This window comes from Topomyia yanbarensis, chromosome 2, assembly GCF_030247195.1.
Source record: "Topomyia yanbarensis strain Yona2022 chromosome 2, ASM3024719v1, whole genome shotgun sequence".
Classification (NCBI taxonomy): Eukaryota; Metazoa; Arthropoda; class Insecta; order Diptera; family Culicidae; genus Topomyia; species Topomyia yanbarensis.
In genome coordinates, this window is record NC_080671.1 from 332,751,331 (window position 1) to 332,774,571 (window position 23,241).

At 38.8% G+C, this 23,241-nt stretch overlaps 1 protein-coding gene across 1 annotated transcript in view; it reads right to left on the minus strand.

Annotated features, from left to right (window-relative positions):
• Positions 1–326: 326 nt before the first annotated feature.
• LOC131683944 (uncharacterized) overlaps positions 327–23,241 on the minus strand; it is a 42,747-nt gene continuing 19,832 nt past the window's right edge. Inside the window, exons 3-7 of the mRNA XM_058966360.1 lie at positions 14,774–14,989; positions 14,520–14,707; positions 1,183–3,007; positions 675–1,121; positions 327–615 (exon numbers count right to left, since the gene is read on the minus strand). Coding sequence (XP_058822343.1) covers positions 368–615; positions 675–1,121; positions 1,183–3,007; positions 14,520–14,707; positions 14,774–14,989 — 2,924 coding nt within the window. The 3' untranslated portion in view covers positions 327–367. The remainder of the gene's footprint in view (positions 616–674; positions 1,122–1,182; positions 3,008–14,519; positions 14,708–14,773; positions 14,990–23,241) is intronic.

Genomic DNA, 23,241 nt, shown 5'->3' on the forward strand with positions numbered 1-23,241 from the left:
TCTACGGATAATCGAATCTGGTCTATGTCGCCAAAATGGTTAAACCCCTCTAGCCACCCAATATTGATGACAATGGTTTCCATAAATGCAATGTTTATTCAAGTATAACGATGGAATCCTATTTCACCCAGTGTGACGTTTCGAAATCATTTGTTCGCAGTTCTACACATGCGCATTGTACGCTTCAAGATCGATTTTCCATCAAATGCAGATGAAATGTGTTCCTAAAGAGGATGGGTGGAGTTATTTACTACTGGAGAACAGAGGGCTATTAAACTGAGCAATTTTTACTAAATATGTTTTTTTATTCTTTTTAAAATATAGCTTTAATAACGACAACAATTAGACTTATAAATAAATATCACAATTACACAAATACCCTCCTCATTACCATCATTAAGACTATTATTGACGAGAGCTGTTGTAAGGTACTATGTTGAGTGGACAGCATCCGACTACTAGAGTTCTGCAATTTGCCGTAGTCCGGCTTAAAATCGAAACATGTGGGAAAATCGTCTGGCGCAGACACCATTTCCGATTTATCACCCACCTTGAGCACCAAGGCCATTCCTATCTCAGCATGAAACTCGATGTGACAATGGAATAGCCAGTATCCTGAAATTAAATAATGTTAAGGAAAAAACTTACTTGGCGCGATAAAAAGTTTTTTATACCAGGATTGCTCGCAATGAATCGAATTATGGTATACCCCCCGTCCGGAATGGTAACCGTGTCCTTAATCGGAGCTCCCTTTAACCGACGCCTAATCTTTCCTTCGTCATCAAGCCGCTTGACTTCTTCCGCGGTTATGTTCCCCGCAAGTCGTTCCATACCGACAACTCGGAACGCGTGACCATGCAAATGGAACGGATGATTGGCATCGAACGTAAAACCCTCGTCTATCAGAACCATCTCAACGGTTGCATTCAACGGCACCTGAAGGACATGACTGCACTGGCAGAACTCCTCCCGACAATTTCGACCTTGTTCCATTAGTGAGGTGGCATTGCAGAAGAGGCTTTCGTCCAACCGGTCCTTGTCCGGCATCATCGGAACTGTAGGCATTCGCATCGAGATGTGATTCAGTTGGGGTGTGAACAAGCGGTTTGTGTTGTTGATTACTGTTTGTGAAAAAAAAACAAAATAAATATAAAACAAAACTGAAAACTTGTTCCAACTCACCATCTTTGAATCCGTATAAATCAGGTACGTGAAAGTGTGGATTGTCTTTAGCATAAAAATCATAATAAACATAAAATTTGTAGTCAGTCTTCTCCCTGAGCAGTAGCAAGTCCTCCTGATCTCTCGACGTAGTCTCAGCTATCGACAACGTATCCACATTTCCCGTTCCCTTATTGAGTGAATTCAGCTGTAAACCCGAAAGTGGAAAGTCATAATTGGGCAACTCTTTGAACTCAACATCTGGAGCCCCTTTGTACCGCAATACCGCTACCTGATAAGCCGATGTAAACCGTTCATCACAGTCCATTAGACCTCGGAATCTCATGAGGTAATTTCCGATCGGTTGATTCGCTTTCAGTATAAAATCAAATCGTTCACCGGCGTAACTAACGAAGGAGGCTAGGTCGTCTATTGGCATAACGTCGAAACTGTCCGACGAAATTACCGTCATGTTGTGGCTTTCTATTGACAATTCCACGGGGCAGTTCAGGAATTCAGCATTGATAAGTCGAAATCGGTAACGTTTCTTCTGTTCCACATAGAATACCTTCAGTGGAATATGTTCAGATTCCGGAGCGATTACGGCATTGAAGTTTACTGTTCGGGACTGTCGCTTCTTTCGAGTTAACAATAGTGTTGAGTTGATATTTTTTCCCTGACCGTTATTCAGTTCAGCTGAACCGAGTTCCATTTTTAAACTAGTATCCTTTGAGTTGTGGATTAGTTCAGCATCATCTAGAGTGTTAGTTTCGGTCGGGGTTTTTGTTGTTTGTTGATCTAATATGATAGGCACAGTTGGCAGAGTTGTTGTTGGAATAGTTGGTTGTTTAACGGTAGTAGTAGTAATACTGGCAGTTTTCGGGAAACGTTGGAAGTACTTTCCACGGCCATTTATTAGAATATTAGGTGGTTTATTATCACCGTTTGAGTGATGATGAGCGGTAAACATTTGCACGCCTCCAATATGACCCCAGTCTTGAACAGTTATCACGTGCTCCGATAGATCATAGTCGTACAATATTTGCTGAGGGTCATTGTCCCGCCGGATTATTAGCGGACCGAAGGCACCATCGCCTCTCTGCATCCCCGTATGTGAATGCCAGAAGTGAGTCCCAGGATTATCTGCCTTGAAAGTGTACCTGAACGTAGTTTCCGGACTTATTGGACATTGGGAAATATGCGGTACTCCATCCATATAGGGCGTTCTTTTCTGATGCAACCCGTGCCAGTGAAGGGTTGTACTTTCTCCCATCAGATGATTCTCGACATCGACAACAATAATGTCATTCTCACACACTTCAATCGAAGGTCCCGGCATCATTCGATTAATAACCATAACGTTTCTCTTTACGCCGTCTCCAGGAATACAGTGCGGCCGACTACAGTCAGTAGAATTGTACGGGCACTCGTAACATGCTTTACTCATCGTCTGGTACCATTCCATGCTGAATTTGTAGTAGCAAGTTAACGATTTTCGGCCCTTCAGGCATTCCCTTTTACACATATGATTCGCATAATCCAATTCGTCGAGAAATTCCATTTCCTCACGAGGAACAGGTGTCACCGGCTCAGGTTTTGTAATGTTGCAGACACTACAGCAATTATCTTCAATCACATTTTCAGGGGGACAGTCAAACAATCTGGGACAAAGCCACCGTTCCGAAGATATTGAAAGAATACCATCCTCTCTGGTGCACTGGTAACGTAAACACCCATCCAAGCTGTCCCACATTTCTCCTTCTGGGTGAAATCGGTCGTCGAATCGACACATCGCTTGGACGCATTGCGGACAACAATGCTGCTCCGAGTATTGAAGAGAAAAACCCTGTGAAATGAATGAATGTTAGTAATAAGCATGTACAAAAGTCGAAAGTGGTTTATCTGTTACGAAATAAATTTAAAAACCAATTCAAATATATTTCTTTTGGTCTAATATGAAATATTAACATTTTAGGAATACATGTTCAACAACGTTTGAAGAAATTTTAACAATAGACTAAGTTTCCGCTGTTGGGACCAAACTCCGCGGACGCGAATGAGTGTGCAAGCTCAAACTTAAAATTTTGAAAAGAATTAATTATTTGTTGCTTCTAAAAGTAGAATATTTCACAAATATTCTCTGAAAATTTCAGAGAAATTAGACTATTATTTATGAAGATAAACAACGTTGAACTTTAATCAAATCGTATGCTAAATTTTACAGGCGTTTTTCTCGAAATTATGTTTGTGAAGTCGGTATCATGAATATCCTAAGAACCAGGTTCAAAAGGTATTGGTATGCCCTTTCCAAAAAATATATAATATGCCTGGATCTCATGTATATTTTCTCGGTTACGTACGACTAAAGTCGATATAAATAAATAATTTAAAAAATTGGCGATAATGATTATTTGTTAAACTTTGATCGCTTGAAACCGTAATTAATTCATATATGTTCTACACATATTACTCTTTTTTGCAAAGGGCCCGAAAGGTTTACCTTTCAAAGTGTATATCTGATACGTCAATCGAATGTTTTTTTGAGATATTGACAAATAACTGCAAAGAGTGCCCGAAACAGTACTTTGCTGTTTAATCGCATCGACAAAAAATTCAATAGCGTCTTATGGGAGCGTTATACCGGTCGTTTGAAACTAAGTTTAAGCAATTTGGTTCAGTCATCTCTGAGACGGAATAACAGGTGGATTGCCGTGGTCGGTCTGCTGATTTCGGATAAAGCGCGGCGTCCGGTTCGCTGGCGTTTCGACGACCCATATTCGTTGTTATTTTGTAGGATACTCGACAAGTCCTCGGCGGTGGATCTAGCTTATTCCTGCGGAGAGTTTTCTGACGGTGATTGCTCTCCTGAAACCGTTGCTCGATGTTTATCACGCCATTTCCGTTGTCAGACGGTCATGATCTACATCATAACTTCTGTCGTTTGTCATTATTTGGGTTGATGTCTGGTCCTCTCGTTTTAAGTAGCTCCCTGCACATCGCTTTAAGCCTCGGACATTCGAAGACCACATGCTCCACGACGTTCTCACACTCCGGACAAAATGGTGATGTTGCGTACCCGAACCGATAAAGATACTTCCTGAAGCAGCCGTGGCCTGACAAGAGCTGTTTCAGGTGGAAGGTCATCTCTTCGTGCTTTCTATTAACCCACGTCGACAGGTTTGGGATGAGCTGGTAGGTTCACTTTCCTTTCTCCGTATTATCCCATTCCTTCTACCACGTCACCATCGAATCGATTCTCATAATCTTCCTCAAGTTTCTGGCGTTTCATTGATTGTAACACTTGATATCCTCCGCCAGGGTGATGCAGATGGGGATCATTTCGGCGATAACGCATACTGTCTCCGAAGATATTATTCTGTACGCAGCGCAACTCATACGACCACCAGCCGGTACGTCCTGTTCAGCTTTTCGCAGTTCCGCTTGGTTTTCAGCGCCGCACCCCAGACGCAGTATAGATGACGAAACACTAGATAACAGACCGAGTTTTCGCAGGTGTAATTAACGTGGTTGTTAAAGCTCAACCGGTCGTCGATTATCACTCCCAATTGTTTCAGTGCACTCTACGATGCTATCACGTGCCCTTCGACTGTGGTCTGAATCCGCTAAACCAATTTACAGTTGTTGACCAACAACACATCCGTCGTGTGGCGATCTACTTGCAGCTTGACCCCGTTCATCCAGCTCTCGATCGAGTCTATTGTCTCCGTCATCGACACCTCCACTTCTCCAAGTGTCTCACTTATCATCGTTAGTGACACGTCGTCTGCGAAACGCACGATTCCACTTTCCCGGGCAGCCGCTGTGTTAAGACCCCATCGTACATCCCGTTCCAAAGAGTTGGACCGAGAATGGAGCCCTGAGGAACGCCCGCTGCGGCTCGCATTGATTTCTGCCCTTCGTTCGTCTTGTACAGCAGTACTCTACTCTGGATCTGGCTCATTTTTCAGTGCTGCGGCATTGGCCTATACAAAGCTGGATGGCCCGGTGACTTCCCTGACTTTGACAGCAACACCAGCTTCTGTACCTTCCACATTTCGAGGAAATTGCCACCATCTAGACACTTCTGCATTAGCATCCTGAACATGTCCGGATATGCCAGGATCGCAGTTTTTACGCGCCACGTTTGATATTCCACCTGAACAGGCTTTTTTTGATTTTAGTCGCATCGACGCTTCTTTGAGCTCGTCGTTTGACACTTGCCACTCGGCTGTGTTTGCTCCTTCTTCTTCGCCGTACGGTGTCGGTGACCGGGTAGTTGAATCGTGCTTCGGGAAGAGACTCTCAACGATTATCTTTAGCTTGCCGTGCATATTTCAGCTGGTGTCTGGTTCTTTGTACGGCAAATGTGCTAAACAACAGACGTATTTCAGATATATGCTGTTTACAGTCATATTTACTGTAACTGCATATATATCGCGAGCTGTGGGCTTGGATATAGGATATCGTCGCTGTTGTGCTATCTTATGACAAGCGCCATTTAGCACATTTCGAGAAAAACGATTTTTAAAGTTTGAGATTGAATATCTTGAAACTTATAATTGGTATAAACAATCCAAAGAAGACAATTGGTGCTTCTATCTATTCTGCATTAATCTCTCAAATATTACGAAGATCAGTTGACTATGTTGCGAGTTTTTACTATGAATGTAAACAAAAGTCGCACTCACACGTATCATAGGCGTGTATTGATGACAAAATTTGTATGACGTGTCATAATCGTGCATAGAAAATTTTCCATAGAAAAAAATCATCAATTTTTAACTTTTATTCATATCTTTGCGTTCATATGGTCTATAAACAATAGGTGAAATGCATTTTGAAGGAAATGAGTCAGGGAATCTAGAACAAATTGTTATTTTTGATTGCAGTGTTGCCAAATATGCTTTATTTCCAGTTTAAAACTAAAACTGTGTTTTTCTCACAACTCGTGTAATTTCCTTTTGAAAATGTTTATGCCATTGCGTTCCTCGGACATTGTCACACATAAAAACATCTAAAACTTCAATATAACTTGAGCAAATCCCTAGATACAGTGATTTGAAGCAAAAAACTCACAATTTCTCATCACGTTTCTCGCTATATCTAAGTAACCAAGTAGAATTTCAAAATTCTGAAAACGCCACTTTGTAGAGAATTTTCAAACAAGTAATGTGGCATATCTAACTCAGTTTACCCCAAAATGGTGTTTGTCATAAGATATCACAACAGCAACGATATAGGCCCTTATAGTACTATTTACAAGTAAGTATGCATATATGAAGAATTTCGTGTGGATTCGTCATGCCGGTCTTGCTATTGTAGGCTGTTAAGGGGTTAAGAAGCACGCTTCAACTATATTAGAATGTAACCTTCGGATATAAGCCTCAAGCGTAAAAATCAGACAGAATCTCTTCGATGTAAGAGTCGTTCAAAAAATCTTCAGGATAAAAACTGAAAAAAATGATCCGATTCTTACAAAGTTATCCGATTTTGAATATTGAATATACCGTTATACGCATTTTCCTGCGAACTAATTAATAATTTTTAGCAACTTTTTATACTGTAAGCTCATCCTTGCTGACGATTTCATGTAAGAACTTTATAAACGATTCTTACTCAGAAGCTTCTCAGCCCGATTTTTACGCTTGTTGTTTATATCAAATTTTTACATTCTAATATATTTACCGCAGGGTTTACGAAGCATATTCTGTTCTTGCGACTTTTATTTGCAGTCGCTCATGTATTTTTTTTTTGTATTTCGTTTGTTTGACACGGCTCATTGTGGTAACTTAACGGAGCCGTGGGTCTATTAAATTATTACAATATGTAAAAATAAAAATGAATAAAAAAATATTATGAAGTAGGTCTCAGGTCTCGTCCACGCAACTTTCTGTTGCGCGGGGAGATCTTCTTTCGCGGTAAGGCACCATTTGTCTGCTCGCCTAGTGCATCTTGTGGGTCGATTATTTTTTTTTTGTTTCCGTCGATGTCATCATCGTCTATGGTGTCTACATGTTCACGATTAGATGTTCCTCCTTTCTTATTGTCCTTACAAGTTACGAGAGTAAAACTGCTGTCATTGGTATTGGCTTCCTCGTCGATGGTGCTAACAGTTGATTCTGAAGCATTAGACGCTGCTTTTATAGTTGTTATTATGGACTGAACAGCTGCCACAAAATTGGTAACCGTTTGTGGTTCTGGTGATGATATTGAAGTCTGTGTTTCGGATTGGTTTTCCGAAGGTGTGTGGGGAATTGGCTGTGATGCATTTTCCTCAGCATCTTCCGCACAAGGTGTTCCATGATGTGCCGTCTGGTTGCAGTATTTGCACGTTTAATGTTAGCGCCAAGCTGTTCCGGATAAACTCATCTGTCTAACTTCTTGTATCCCGGCGAGCAATTCAGGTCTACCTGGCGAATCGGCGACTTCTTCTGTGTCAGGTAAAGCCAAGAAGGGTATATGTCCTTCCGAAGCAATACAAGATGCTGCACGCCCTCAATGTAAATTTCACTTACAGTCTGCTGATGAACACAACTCTACCGCCGCTGTGAATCTTCAATGTCAAAAACAAAATTTGGATCCCACGTAACCAGCTCGTCTCTTCACAGCACATTCGGCTCTACAACGATCACAGAAGGACTAAGCACTCTATGCTATGCTGGTATGACTCATCGCACCCTGGGACGCACTGCAGCTAGCACTATGGAAGCCCTTGATCCCCCTGCCACAGTCGAGCCATTGCAGCCAGCGTTCACCAGTCGTCACGGTCCTGTGTGCAGGAGTGGTGAAGAGGTCTTCCAAATCGATACCAACGGCAATCAATCGCGGCATTCAAACCTACAAATATATTACCAGAATGCCGGTGGTATGAATTCAGTAATCGAAGATTATCTGGTAGCAAGTTCGGATGAATGCTTCGACATAATCGCCCTCACAGAGACGTGGCTTAGCGATAGCACTCTGTCAGTGCAAGCAATTGGTGCCAACTACGATGTTTTCCGAACTGATCGCAGCTCACGCAACAGTTTCAAGACTACCGGCGGCGGTGTACTTGTGGCTATCCATCGTCGATTGAAAGCGCAACTGATTGACGATACTTTGGGGGTCTGTGTCGAGCAGGTGTGGGTGCGAATCAAACTGGCTGGCTACGCACTTTATCTTTGCGTGGTTTATCTTCCACCGGACCACACTCGCGATTCTACATTGATTGATTCACATACTGAGTCACTGGAACGGATTTCCGCTCAAGCAAGCCCGGTTGATGAGATCCTGATTGTTGGTGATTTCAATTTCTCCGGATTAAAATGGCGCTCTGCTTCTGACGGATTTATGTTCGCTGATCCCGAACTGTCATCTTTTCATGCTGGTATCACCAGTTTGCTTGACTGCTACAGTATAAATCTGCTGCGCCAAACGAATAATGTGGTGAACGAGAACAACAGAATCCTTGATCTCTGTTTTTCGAGCAAATCTGACTACGCGCCAAAAGATACCGCAGCACCGTTCCCCCTGGTAAAGACTGTTAGACACCACCCTCCCCTGCATATATTGCTTGAAGCGATTCGAGTGAAGCATGACTGCAATGCTTCTGACACCGTCAGCTATAATTTTAGAAAAGCCAACTATAATAGCATTATTGACTTCCTGTCGAATATCCACTGGACTGAAATTCTCGACAATGATAATGTCAACGTTGCAGTGCAGACCTTCTCCAATGTTATGAGCTATGCTATCGATCGCTATGTACCCAAAAGAAGTGGCCTTCAATCTAAGCACCCAGCGTGGCACACTGCCGAGCTGAGACGGTTAAAAGCGACTAAAAGAGCCGCTCTGAAGAAATACTCCAAGTTTGGGGGCTACGTGCCACAGTGGGGCAGAATGCTACTTTCGACGCTCAAAACCTCTAGCGCCCTGGGTATGTATCCTGAAGGGTTAATGTCTTCAGCAAAGTAGCTTGGATAGAAATGAGCATTATTTTGACAACTTTGGTTTTGATCTAGATAAGTAGAAACTGATCTAGATCAGTTCTATCTTTTCACATACGCGTTCTATCAAAAAACTTTCTTCAGCAAACTTGTTTGTTTTAATATGTTTAGCATATATACCAAAGATACTTATACTCTATAACCTATGTAGATGGCGCTACGTGGTATTTAAAAAAAGTGCTCGAGAAAATGAATTTTTACACTTTTTTATCAAAAAATCATTGGATTAAAATGTTTTATTCCTAAATCTTCGAGAGTATACAGTAATAAAACAAGTTTCAAGGAGTGATAAATGTTATTATGATATTTAAAGGATGTTTTCATCATAGATATTAAAAAAATATGATCCACAAAATTTGTAATAACCCACGAAGCGGCAGATAGCGGCAGCTGGAATTTCGTGTGTGACTAGTAGACTTTATAATCACGAAGAGAAAAAAGTGGGGCAAGCTGGGGCTATTTATCTACAGACCTTGAGGTTAGGTGAAAACGATGTATTTCTACGATAAATAGCCAGTTTTCGAATTCGGCAATCAATACTCAATGGGCGCCTGCAGCTGAAATTTTGTTGAAACTCTAATCTTGGTAGACGTTAAGAGCTAGTTTAAGGCCATGCAAAATAAAAAAAAATATAAGACAAAAAACAATAATAAGAACAAGTTCATATATTCTAAAACGAGTTGCTGATTTATTAGCAGTAGAAGAAACGTGTGAATTTGCGTAAGTAAAACTCATTTTATAAAACTTTCTAACGAGCATGTAAGGTGCTAATTCTGTCAGTTTGTCATGATTTGGTGTCGTGGTTAAATTGTCAAATGTACGAAATGTTCCGAAAAAACATGAAAACTATCTTTGAAATGTTTAACGAGCATAACATCGAATGTTGGAGTAAAAGGTATTTACATGTATCAAAGCAGATTGAGACAAAAGTGGAATCTTGAAAGTGATGCTGAAAGAAAAAAGTAAGCAAAACTGTTATAAGTATTAAAAAATTCAGCGGAAGTGGATTAATTCAAATCGTTCTTACGAAACATTTCTTGCAGAGAATAATCACTGCCTTATGACTGAACTACAATTTGGAAAACTAAAGGCATTTGAATAAAAAAAAATTATAAATTACTTTATATATTTCTTCTCAGTCCGAAATATCATATTTGAATTAAAGAAAACAAGAAAATAATTTCAATTTTTTTTTTGATGGCTCAGAAATTTTCAAGAGAACTAGGGATTATTTCATGTTAATGATATATTTTTTCTCCTCATTTTATGTGTCTGCCGAAAAAAAGCCCCAGCTTGCCCCACTTTTTTCTCTTCGTGATTATTAAGTTAAAGGTCTCTATTAGTCACAAACAAAATTCCAGCTGCCGCTTTGTGGGTTATTACAAATTTTGTAAAACTTATTTTTTTATTATTTAAGATGAAAACACCCTTTAAATATTATAATAACATATATCACTCCTTGTAACTTGTTTTTTATTGTATATTTTCGAAGATTTAGGAATAAAACATTTTAATCTAATGATAAATGATAATCCATTGATAAAACATTGGAATAATTCATTTTCTCGAGCACTTTTTTTAAATGTCATGTAGCGCCATCTACATAGGTTATAAAGTATAAGTATCTTTGGTATATATGCTAAACATATTAAAACAAACAAGTTTGCCGAAGAAAATTTTTTGATAGAACGCGTCCGTCAAAAGATAGAACTGATCTAGATCAGTTTCTACTTTTCTAGATGAAAACTAAAGTTGTCGAAATAATGCTCATTTCTATCCAAGATACTTTTCTGAAGACACTAATCCTCCAGGATACATACCCAGGGCGCTAGAGGTTTTGAGCGTCGAAAGTAGCATTCTACCCCACTGTGCGTTCTGCGACAACACTATGTTCATGTCAAGGTTGCACAGAGAATGCGTAAAATTCGCAAACGAAAAAAGCAGTTTTTTTCCACACCGTATGTCAGATCTTCATAAAAATCAATCAGCGTATGTAGAATGTTGTTACTGTACTGCTGATTGATTTTTATGAAGATCTGACATACGGTGTGGAAAAAAACTGCTTTTTTCGTTTGCGAATTTTACGCATTCTCTGTGCAACCTTAACCAAGTCTATAAAAAGACATCGAAGCGTTGCCATTCCGATTACTTGCGAAACGTGCAAAGTAAGTTGAAGTCCGAACCTAAAACATTCTGGAAGCATGTAAACGAGCAAAGAAAGGAATCCGGGTTGCCTTCAACGATGAGCTATGGAGGACGTATGAGCTCTAGTTTACAGGAGATCTGCCAACTATTCTCTGAAAAGTTCGCGAGTGTTTTCTCCAACGAGAAGCTGACACCGACCCAGGCTTCACGCGCGGCTCTCAATGTACCTCAATCATACCAGTCTTTGAACTCTATCAATATCGACAATAATATGGTACAACTGGCGGTTAGGAAAATGAAGGCTTCAACCTCGGCAGGCCCAGATGGTATACCAACTATTATTCTAAAAAAATGCTCTGCCGGTCTAATTGAACCTCTTTGTCATCTGTTTCAATTGTCGCTAACAACCGGAGTATTTCCCGAACTCTCGAAATCCTTCTTCATGTTTCCAGTTCACAAAAAAGGTGATAAAAAGGTAGTTGACAACTACCGTGGTATTACAACGCTAAGCGCAGTTCCTAAGCTGTTTGAAATGGCTGTGTTGGAACCCATCTCCAGCCACTGCAAACAGTATATCTCCGAGACTCAGCATGGATTTATGCCGAAACGTTCAACATCTACGAATCTTCTGTCGTTCACAACATATGTTACAGATGCTATGTCGGACGGCCTTCAAACTGACGTTATCTACACGGACCTTTCAGCTGCTTTTGACAAGATAAATCACGCTATTGCAGTGGCAAAATTGGATAGACTCGGCTTTGGTACTAATATTCTCCGTTGGATGCAATCGAATCTCAGTGATCGTCGTCTAGCAGTCAAGATAGGTGATTGTGTATCCGAAGAGTTCTTTGTTTCATCTGGTATTCCGCAAGGCAGCCATCTCGGTCCATTGATTTTTCTTCTGTATTTAAACGACGTTAACTTTTGTTTAGAAGGACCACGGTTGTCTTTCGCCGACGACCTCAAGTTATACCATAGAATCCGGAATACTGATGATGCAGCTTTCCTTCAACGCCAACTGGAAACCTTTGCGGAATGGTGCGAGATCAACCGAATGACCCTAAACCCCAAGAAATGTACGGTCATTACGTTCTCGAGGAAAAAAACGCCAATTCGATTCGATTACTGTCTAGCTGAATCCACAATTGACAGAGCGAATTGCGTCAAAGATCTCGGAGTTTTTCTCGATGAACAACTGACGTTTAAACAGCATATCAGCTATATTGTCGCAAAGACATCACGCTGTTTGGGTTTCATAATGAGAATATCTAAGCACTTTTCAGATATTTACTGCTTGAAATCTCTCTACTGCTCACTCGTTCGATCAACTCTGGAATATTGTTCAGTTGTGTGGAACCCTCATTATCTCAACGGTGTCCATCGAATTGAGGTAGTACAGCGCAGATTTGTTCGGTTTGCCCTTCGTCGATTGCCTTGGAGCAACCCTCACCAGCTACCAAGTTATGAAAGCCAGGGTTTGCTTATTGGACTCGATACATTGCAAGTGCGACGGGATCTATTCCGTGCTATGACGATTTCGGATATTTTGCAAGATCGAATTGACTGCCCCGAGCTTCTCAGTGCGATAAACATGAACGTTCGCCCTCGCGCCCTTCGCAATAATTTATTCCTCCGATTACCTCTTCGCCGGACTAACTATGGAGTAAACGGTGCCATCATTGGTTTGCAGCGGACCTTCAACAGAGTTTCATCCGAGTTCGATCTTCACATTCCACGTAGCAGATTACAATTTGACTTTTTAAATAGATTAAGAAATTATCATTAGGACCACACTGTGTCTGTTGATATTAATTAATTAATTATAAATAAATAAGTTAGTTCCATTATAATTGAATTGTATAGTCAAGTGGGAGGGAATAGGTCTTTCCATTAGCATCCTCACCGAAAGAACGCCGTTAGGAGTACCCGGGAAGAAGTTTCTCCAAGTATCACGTGTAACGGATTCCACTTCTCCGAATTGCGACATGTATTTTGTAATTGATTCACGGGGAGTACGCGGTGATAAATCATGTAGTCTCACATCTATAAAATCATTTTCTATGTATATGTTGTTCTGTAAAGTGAATTTCTTTGCTTGGTCTAATGTGGTGAATGATATCAATACTGCCCTGCGCAGATGATGATATTGAAGATAGGTGACGTCCTTAAGCCTAAGCTTCATGTTCACCTTCAGAAAATGTTCCAGCTCACGGAGACTCGGTCATGTAGAACAAAATCTCAAGTCAACAACCGCTGTGTTGGGTCGAAGCAGCACTTTTTCATCAAATTCACTCATGATGACAGGAGTACATACAATGGTTCTTTTGTTCTAGATGCACTAACTGTCGTTCACTTTGCTCGTTTGTTACTCTTGTTTAGAGGGACTTTGGCAGATGTAAAAATAGATCGAACGGTTTCCTTTGTTCTTAAGACAATGCACACAAGATAACAGTATTGTGTTGTGGTTCGTTTTGCGCTGGCTCAGACAGCGGCAGAATTTCGTGACCGGTGTCTTTGGTGGTTGTAAATCGACTGTCGCTCATGTATTGTACAACTACTTGAAAACACTAAACAAGTTGGCAAATTTGAATTTCATGATTTGCAAAAAAACGAAGAGCCACTGTAACAGAAATTCGCTTGACACAGCAAGGGCGAAATGCAATATACTCAGTCCGCGACTAGCATATGTCCGTCCAAATAGCATAGATTTTTTCACACTGTTTTCGGTGAATTGTTTGTTTACTTCATCGCAACCGAAATCTGAGGCACCTACAGTCGGACGGACTAGCAGGATTATTCACCCAAATGGCTTAGTAAAATCTCGTCAAGTGATCGTTTCGCAGGCAGTTGAAAAACACATATAGGCAAAAACAAGAGTTACCCATCGAGAACAACAATTTCTAACTCCATCAACACCTCTCCTCCCCCTGGAGTGGAACAAACAATAGCAAGCAACATATCCAGCGCTAACACCCATCATCATTAGCTTCAATCCGCCAATCTGGTGCTCGGACCCTTGGTATCTTCAGGAGTCCTAGCTTAAACTACTCAAAATTTAAAGAGTATCAATACCAGACCTCATCGTCAAAACCTGGAATTCTGGACCTTTAGGAAGAATCTCAACATAAATCTAGTTCCCAAGCAGCTTTGTTAAACGAAGAACATTTGACAGGAATAAAATAACGTCGCAATCCGTGGTAATTTCCATTTGTACCAAAAATTTACCTCTGGACAGCTAGTGCTGCACGTTATTCCAATCGAATTCACGAACGTTTCTGATGCACTACTTTTCAAGCATTCGAAGTTCATACATGTAGTACTGTTTATCATGCTAAACCATTTCTCGCCGATTCGTTTTCTCGTCACCGTTCCATTGATTATTATTTCACAATGCTCATCTTGTAACGAATTTCCTGAAAAAGAAATCAAAAAATGTTTGAATCTATCTTAACATCTGTATCACTTCAAGCTCTACTAACCACATTCGTAAAGTGTGCAACATCTTCCTTTGACTATCCTAGGTTGTATTGTTCTGCTCTCATCGCAATACTGAACGGCAGCAGGACACATCCTAGAGTCGCAGTATATTCGTGTTACCTCACAGCAATTGACTAGCTCCTTCCTAGTTCGTTCACCTGCCTGTAGCAAGCTAGCCGGTATATCAACTGCCGGTGAACACTTGGTTGGATCACAATCTGTAGTAAAGATAAGAAAAAAGCAAACCTGTAAGAAGACGACCCAATTTCAATCGCTTATTTCAAACGCACGCTCAAGTTCAAGTGTACGACGATCATGCCGGTGTGCCTAACCCTGAGCCATGCAATATATCGAGTCGTTGAGACATTTTAACGAAGCGTGTCCCGCACAACTATTTAGCAGGTCTACCGGTATCTACATAGGTGTAATACATTTTTTTTCCTTCGTCACGATCATGACGAACGGCGAAGCGATGACACCGAACGATATCGGATCGCATAGTTCGCACTACCTTCGTTATCGTGGAAGTGAAGTGGATGGAATCAACCAACCGTTTCACACGACTCAATGAAGCCCTAACACATGTTAATCGCAGCTTTGATAAGAGCGAACAAGTGATTCGAAGTATGCCAAGTTCGTTGATCACTTATTTATTGGCATACGGTACACGGAAACAAATATGACGTATCGACATAACCTTATATAACAAACTGTTATAAGGCGTGCAGGGATCTGCAAGTACCTCTGTTGACGACTGCACTGACCCAAAAAGGAGAACGCGGAAACCTAATGGTTCTGGCAAAGTGTTTTCAAGCACATCGTAGATCGGACACCATTCGAATAAATTTTGTTTTTCAATTAATTCGATTGGTCATTCAATTATTTTTAATGAGTTTAACGAGTATATCTAGGTAACCAAGTAAGAATTAAGAATTCCTTAATCTGAAGCAGTTATTTAGTCGGATCTTCCACCGATACTTTCCTGATGAAATATGACTATACCCATGGACGCAAGCTTGCCGTAAACCAACGGGAACTCGACCCGTCATTCCATGTCAGTAGCATGTTTTGGGACCAGCAGCTCAAATCAGATCACCCACTCAAATTAATTGATAACGGAAGCCTGTGTTATTAAACAACGCTACACCTGGTGATGCATTTATTCAGAGCGATAAACGGTTAAACCATGCTTAAATTAATTGCCATGTGCTAGTGTGAATCTTGTATGTAACTGGTAATTGAAATTCAACACCTGTTTACTGGTTTCGCAAACAGGTGCAATAGATGCTATTGGTGCATTAACACGGACGTACTCAAGGAGAGTTATAGTCCTCTTTAATATTTTGGAACATATATTTTAAATTTTAATGAGAATGATAATAATTTTAAATGCATTCGGGAAACATATGTTGTTTTTGTAAATTACATTATTTCTGGGTACGAATAATGAATACTCATTTTATTGTCTATAATTCAAATATTGTGGCTTTTAGTAGTTAAAATAGAGGAGGCAGGTTTTCAAAGCCCACATGCCCTTCACTATAAAAGGCGCTAAAAACATATTACGAAATAAATTGTAGGTGCTCTGTAAAAATTTTCCTCATTAAATACCTTAAACCGGGAAGACTTTAATCATATCGGGGTGACTTTGATCATTCGAAACTTTTTTCGTAGATTGATTATTTAGCCAGAATAGTATACCGAATCATTTAAATTGGAAATACACTACCAGTCAAAAGTTTAAGTTCACCCTTCCCTGCCCCCTCAAAAAGCTATGGTTTTCTCAATTTATTGTTATTAATTGTTGTTATTTATAATTATTTTTCTATCCATTTCTCTACGATAGATTTATGTGTTTATGTGTTGTTCACTTTTCAATAATGGGATGATAATCTTCGAATTAGGTCAATTTGAATAGATATTTTTTCGACAGTTACGATTTTCAATATGCAAATGTTTCTTCCTACCTTTCAATAAATAAAAATATGAAAAAAACAATTTAGAATATAATTTTTTGAGTGAGTTCTCGTTACACTAAGATGTTACACGTACACGAGTAGATGCATCAAAAGAATACAACCTGTCATAACAAGATTTTTTGTGATCAACGCGTCAACCAAAGGCGCCAGAACCCCTCCTACGCTCTGACCAGTAGCGTATAGTAACATGACATAGTGAAGACGTGCTTGACTACTACTGAAAAACACACTCAATTATGCAAAATTCAATAAAAGCAAGTGAACTTAAACTTTTGACTAGTAGTGTAACTTTTATTCTAAACGTATAAAACAATGATTTATTATACTTTTTGAGTATACTGTTTGGTTTTAGGGTACAAAAACTACAAAAAACCGAAATTTTACTTTACCTTAGTTTTACGAAGCTTCGAAAAGTGTCTATTTTTGACAAAACAAATAAATGTTACAATTTAGCAAGAATGATGAATTGCAAGCTAGTTCTTATTTTTCTATAGAGTCTGATGTGACAAATTTATTTTTAAGAGTTTGCTTTGTTTTAAAAACAATTTTTTGTGGAACTAGTTGGCAATATTTCAAAATATTTCAAGCTAAAATTCGCATTTTTTTTATATTCAATACTCCAACGCACAGAGGAGTAACTGGGGTCAAATCCGGGCCAAAATTATTTGTTGTTGCTATTGCTTTTATTATGCCTTAATATGAACAAAAAATAGACAATAACAAGTTTTTGGAATAATTTGGCATCTATCCATCTACCAGTGCAGAGGTCAATTTTCTGAAATCCTTTCGAATACTAGTAATTTCGAGGTGATCTTTGTGAATACATTCGTTTTTCCAATTGCACAAACAGTTGATCAGTGGAAAAGGGGGAAGAAAAGGGACGCTTGAGCATATTTTCATAGAGTTCCTTTTTGAAAAACATAGTATTTGGCCCTACAGCATTTCGGTGTACCTCAAATTACTAAAAATTTCAATATTCTCAAATCGCTTGGAATTTGTGGATCGGACAAGATCGGAGGAGTTCTTATGTTTTTCGGATAGCTGGAATCTGGTTTTGTAATACTGCTTCAGTAACTTTGCCGGATCTCGCCGTACAATGTAACTTTTATCATACAAGTTTGGAATAAAATGTTTAAAAAGCGTATTTTTTAAAGTTGGTGCAATGCACAGCAACACTAATACTTTCAGTTAGTTTTAGGCTGAAGTTATACAAATGTTTGTGTTCAACTACGTTTGCATTCAGCAGGCTTTTAGGTATGTAAAAAAATATAACGAAATAGAATATCAAATAAAAGATATTTTGGTTATTGGCCAGGAATTTGTTCTAGTTACTCCTCTGTGCAACGTCTTAAAATAGATAAAACCCCTTGTATATTGATAAAACACTCAAGTAAAACAAATTTAGCAGTTAAAAATGTTTCGATTCCTTTATTATAGTTGGACTCGAATTAAACGAATTTGAATCACTAAAATTTTGCAGTATGTTGATATTGTACGTTATACAATATCAATTAAGAGTTATAGTTCACGTAATGATCTTCTTTCTTCTAGACAACATGGGTCAATGAACTACTAATAAAATCATGTATTTTAACAACAATAATAATATTAATTTGGAAGTGCGAAAGTTTCCTATAAAAATGTAAAATGTGGGTTAGCCTTTTTTGGACGCTAGCCATTCAATTGTTGAAAGGGATAATGGGAGAAGAGCAATTTCGTGTCAAAGTCCACTGGAAATCAGAGCAGGATCTTCATCAGACTTTGACATCGGATTTCATTGAAAATAGTAACATGATTCTATCAGCATCTTAAATAAATCAGTATCTTCGCAGAATTCTTTCTAGAGAAGTATTCTACCAGACCTCTAAGAAACTTTTCTCTAGAATCCTGCATCAAAATTAAGAGAAGAAAAATCGTAGAAATACGGATACAATCGAAATTCTGAAATAGATTTCATTGGAATACTAAGAAAACTTCGATCAGAGTCCCGGAAAGTATTCAAACAGAATCCTGAGAAGCATGTTATCATTACCCCAAAGGTACTCTCTTGGGATAACCGACTGAGCAAAGTAGGTATAATGACATTTTATGCGTCAAAAAGGCCTGCAGTAACCGACATGTGTATTGCGAGAAAAATATACTTTTAGTTTAAAACTAAAAAAGTTGGATATTTGGCAACACTGCCGTTAGAAACTAGTACTTCTTTTAGGTTCCTTGAACAAACCGTTCAAAAATTATCTACTTGATTCTAGTGCAAACAGTACCAGAGATATAATCCGAAGAAAACCAATAGTCCTACACAATTTGTTAAAATTGAGAGTGTTTTCATGGACCGAAGGGTGGTCCAAACAACATAATAATTTAGGTTATTTTATATTGGCTCTAGATGAATAATTTATTCAAAACTGGTTCCAATCCGTGAAGTTCGTGTCCAAATTTTGGTTTCTTCACTGCGCGAAATAACCCATATATAGGCCAACATTTTAGAAAAGGTTAACCCTGAACAACCCTCTCCCCGAAAAAGTTCTATTGACCGCAATGATTAAATTAGCACTATAATCAGACATTCCAGTTGAAATTAGATTTTTTTACGAAGCACCCGGATTATCGAATCATTTTCCTCGGATAATCGAGTAACGGATAATCGAATTCCCGGATAATCAAATTACGGATAATCGAATCCCCGGATAATCGAGTCCGACCTAATGAAGTAGAAGAAAAGAATACATAAAACATGCCAGCAAATGATATTGATTTACCATTAACGACAATTGCATTCTGTTAGAATTTTATCATACTGTACTGTCAGGCAATTAATCGTACCTTAGTTTATCCAATCCGATCTTCCAGAATGAATCGAATCGAATGCACGAATTGAACACTAAAAAAGCTACCAACAAATCCAAAGAAGGAGGAACCACTATTCTATCGTATACGCCAGTTCTGCATCAATTGCCTGATCCAGCTGTCAGAAATACTCAGACGAATACATCCGCAGATAGACATACGACAAGTATGTACGCACACTAATACCAAAACTACAATTATTGCTACACTAACAACAATAGGCTTCTATTTTTGCATTTGTTTAATTAGCCTGTGCACGATAACGAAACCGACCGATAAATCGACAGATAATGACCCCTACTGCGAGCCGCGTCCACCAACACTGTCATTAAACTGTAGAACAATGCCTGCAAACACAGCACAGACCCACAGCAAAAGTCAACCCATGCTGATCCACCAGTCGGCCACGCCAGCGTGCACAGGTTAATTGTTGATCGTTAGTTTGGGCTGGTGCAAACTGTGAAAAAACACAAAACATAAAAAAGGCCCATAAGCCTTCTCGATCTCCTCGATGCACCACTATCAAGGCGTAATGCAAGAACCATCTTAAAGCAATTGCCTGTCAGCAGTTCTTTAAAACTGATCACAAATATGCTTGATGATGTTTGCAGTACTGTCAAACCCATCAACTTAGGAGAGGGACAAACCAATGATGAACAAAAATCATAACAAAAACCTGTTTTAATCCACCTAGCGGTGCAATTGTGCCTTTCTCAATCATGAATCACGAGAATGTGTGCGTTGTTTATATTCATTAAAAGCTTTTAAATGCATATATTACATTTTATTATTATACATCACATGTCAACTATATACAGGAAAATAAATCATTATTCGAGTTGTAAAATTTTGAAAAAGAAAAAACAGCCACGGTAATATTGAACTGAAAAAAGGTGCGAAATCGGCAAAGTCCCAAAAAGTCGATTTTTATAAAAAAAAATTTTTCGACGTAACATAAAATCTCGACGTTTCATGCATTTTAAAGATGTTTGGCATCAAAAATACGAATTCGATTTTTGAAATTTCATGGGGTCCCCCCTTTGAAAAAATTCGGACGATTTCGTCTATATTTCCGGACCCATATAAGCGATCCGTATGAAATTTTATAGACATCTATGGGGATGTTATAGCTATCATTTGGGACTAAGTTTGTGAAAATCGGCCCAACCATTTCCGGGAAACTGATGTGAGTTCGTAAATTTTGAAAGATGGCCGCTTTTCCCGGGCACTTCCGGAACCGTCTATGGTGGTCAATGTAGTCAACGAAAGTTTGGTTGGCCGTCGGTGACCAAGAACAGCAAATTTAAGTTATTTGAGAGACATTTTAGCGAAATTTTTACCTTTTTTGCTTTCATCGGAGTATCGGTTTGAATCACAATTTGCTATGTGATCGCACGCCACAACATGTAACTCCGGAACCGGAAGTCGGATCGGGATGAAATTAAATAGCCATTTACGGGGACGTAATACCTTTCATTTGAGGTAAAGTTTAGTCGAATCGGTCTAGCCATCTCCGAGAAACCGATGTGACTGTTATTCTGAATTTAGATACTTCCGCCGGGGCTTCCGGAACCGATGATGGTGGCCAATGTGGCCAAATAGACTTTGAATGGATGTTAGTGACCTAATACTACAAATCGAAGCAGTTGTGGTCATATTTTGGAAAAATTTTCACCTTTATACATTCATTGCAGAATTTATTAAAATCGACATTTTCTGCGTGTTCGGGCTCATCACCCTGTAATTCCGGAACCGGTAGTCGGATCCATTAGAAATTCAATAACAACCTATGGGAACGTTGCACCTTTCATTTGAGACTAAGTTTGTCAAAATCGGTTCAGCCATCTCTGAGAAAAATGAGTGACATTTTTGGTCACATACACACACACATACACACACATACATACATACACACATACATACACACACACACATACACACACAGACATTTGGCGAACTTGACGAACACTCGGCCCTCCGGGCCCCCGTTAAAAAGTCGGTATTCAGAGCAATTGCAATACCTTTCTATTGAGAAAGGCAAAACGTAAAATGTCCAAGGAACAACCACAGTTATCTATCCAAACACTCGAATACTACGCCATGTATATTTTTGGCGCGAAATAGTTTTTTTTGAAAACGCAAATGATTTTTTATTCACGAATTTATGAACAGATTTTTTTCCGTGAGCTATAGACTTCCTCGCCTTACGTAAACCTGCACTCAAAAAAAATGATAGGTAAGTCTATCATATGCAAAAACATATAAATATTTTCCATAACACTTTTCACATAAATGTTATATGTTTCACACATAAAAGCTTTTATTGTCAATCTAATTAAAATCACATAGTTATAGCTTGAATTACATTTAAATACCTTCAGTAATTCCGAAGCAATCCGAAAATCTCCGACCGTAATTCGAACTCCTCGTGCTAGTATATATTATAATGTGCCATATTAAATCTGTTTATTTTTTCACATCGTACATTCACGTAATAGTCACGTGCTTTATATATAACACTTGAAATATGTGACAATCACATAGAATGTATGTATTGTATACTTGAAAGTCATGGATATCTTATTTGAAAGTCATCGTTGTAGATGTGAATATTAATTGCTGCACATGAAACTAATATTATTAGTCGTTTTGATCAGTGATGAACTAAAGGTCACTGACTTATTAATAGGCAATTACTCTCTTACACGCATAATTTTATGCATTGATAGCATAATTTTCTATCTGCCTCTCGTTTCTTCTGCTGAAAATTTTATGCATTGGACATATTCGGTCTATCCACTCATTGAATGCTCACTTGAAATATATGCATGGAAATGCATAAAAATTACAGCAGAAGAAAAGAAACGAGAATAGAAAGTATGTTAACGCATATTTTTGTTTCTCAGTGTAGGGCCGATTTCTTCATCCTCACTTAATGCTTAAGCCAGTTTTAAATGCACTAGTTAACCTGGTTCAAAAGTTAAGCGAGTGTGAAGAAATCGGCCCTTAGAGCATATCTGGTAAAACGGGTTCAAAAAAAGGAAAACTCAAGATAGTGCAATACCATAAAGTGAGGAACAATTCAACAAGTCGCGAATTCATCTCGAAGACATCTAATCACTTTACACTAGCAACAACAGTTAAATTTGATAACAATGCGATTCATACTCAAACACTAGTGCCTGTTAAAAACCAATCTGGCAAAAGTTACAGATGTTTATAAACATTCTTGATAAACAACATAGCCATGAAGGGGAATAGTATTCCTAATGCAAGTTATATTTTTCAGAGAGGAACGATACGGGTAGATTATTCTAAATTATATGCATGCAGACCGAAAATGGTGGGCAAAATTTAATAACACGAACTAATTATGAAATTCATATACAACACATTGACATAATAAATATTCGCTACTCGCATACACACATGAAACAGCCATGTATTGAACTAAATAGATGAGTTAAATCGAATAATACCGGAGACTTCGGTTTTTAGCTTATCTAAGTCGAGTTTTAAAGTAATTGCATATATTATGAGAAAGGTAGAAAAGTTGCTTGAAAAAAAAAAATGTTTCTACTCAACAAACAGTGATTCTACAGAAAGCCATAGATGAAGACACAAATCGTCAAATATTTGTTTGA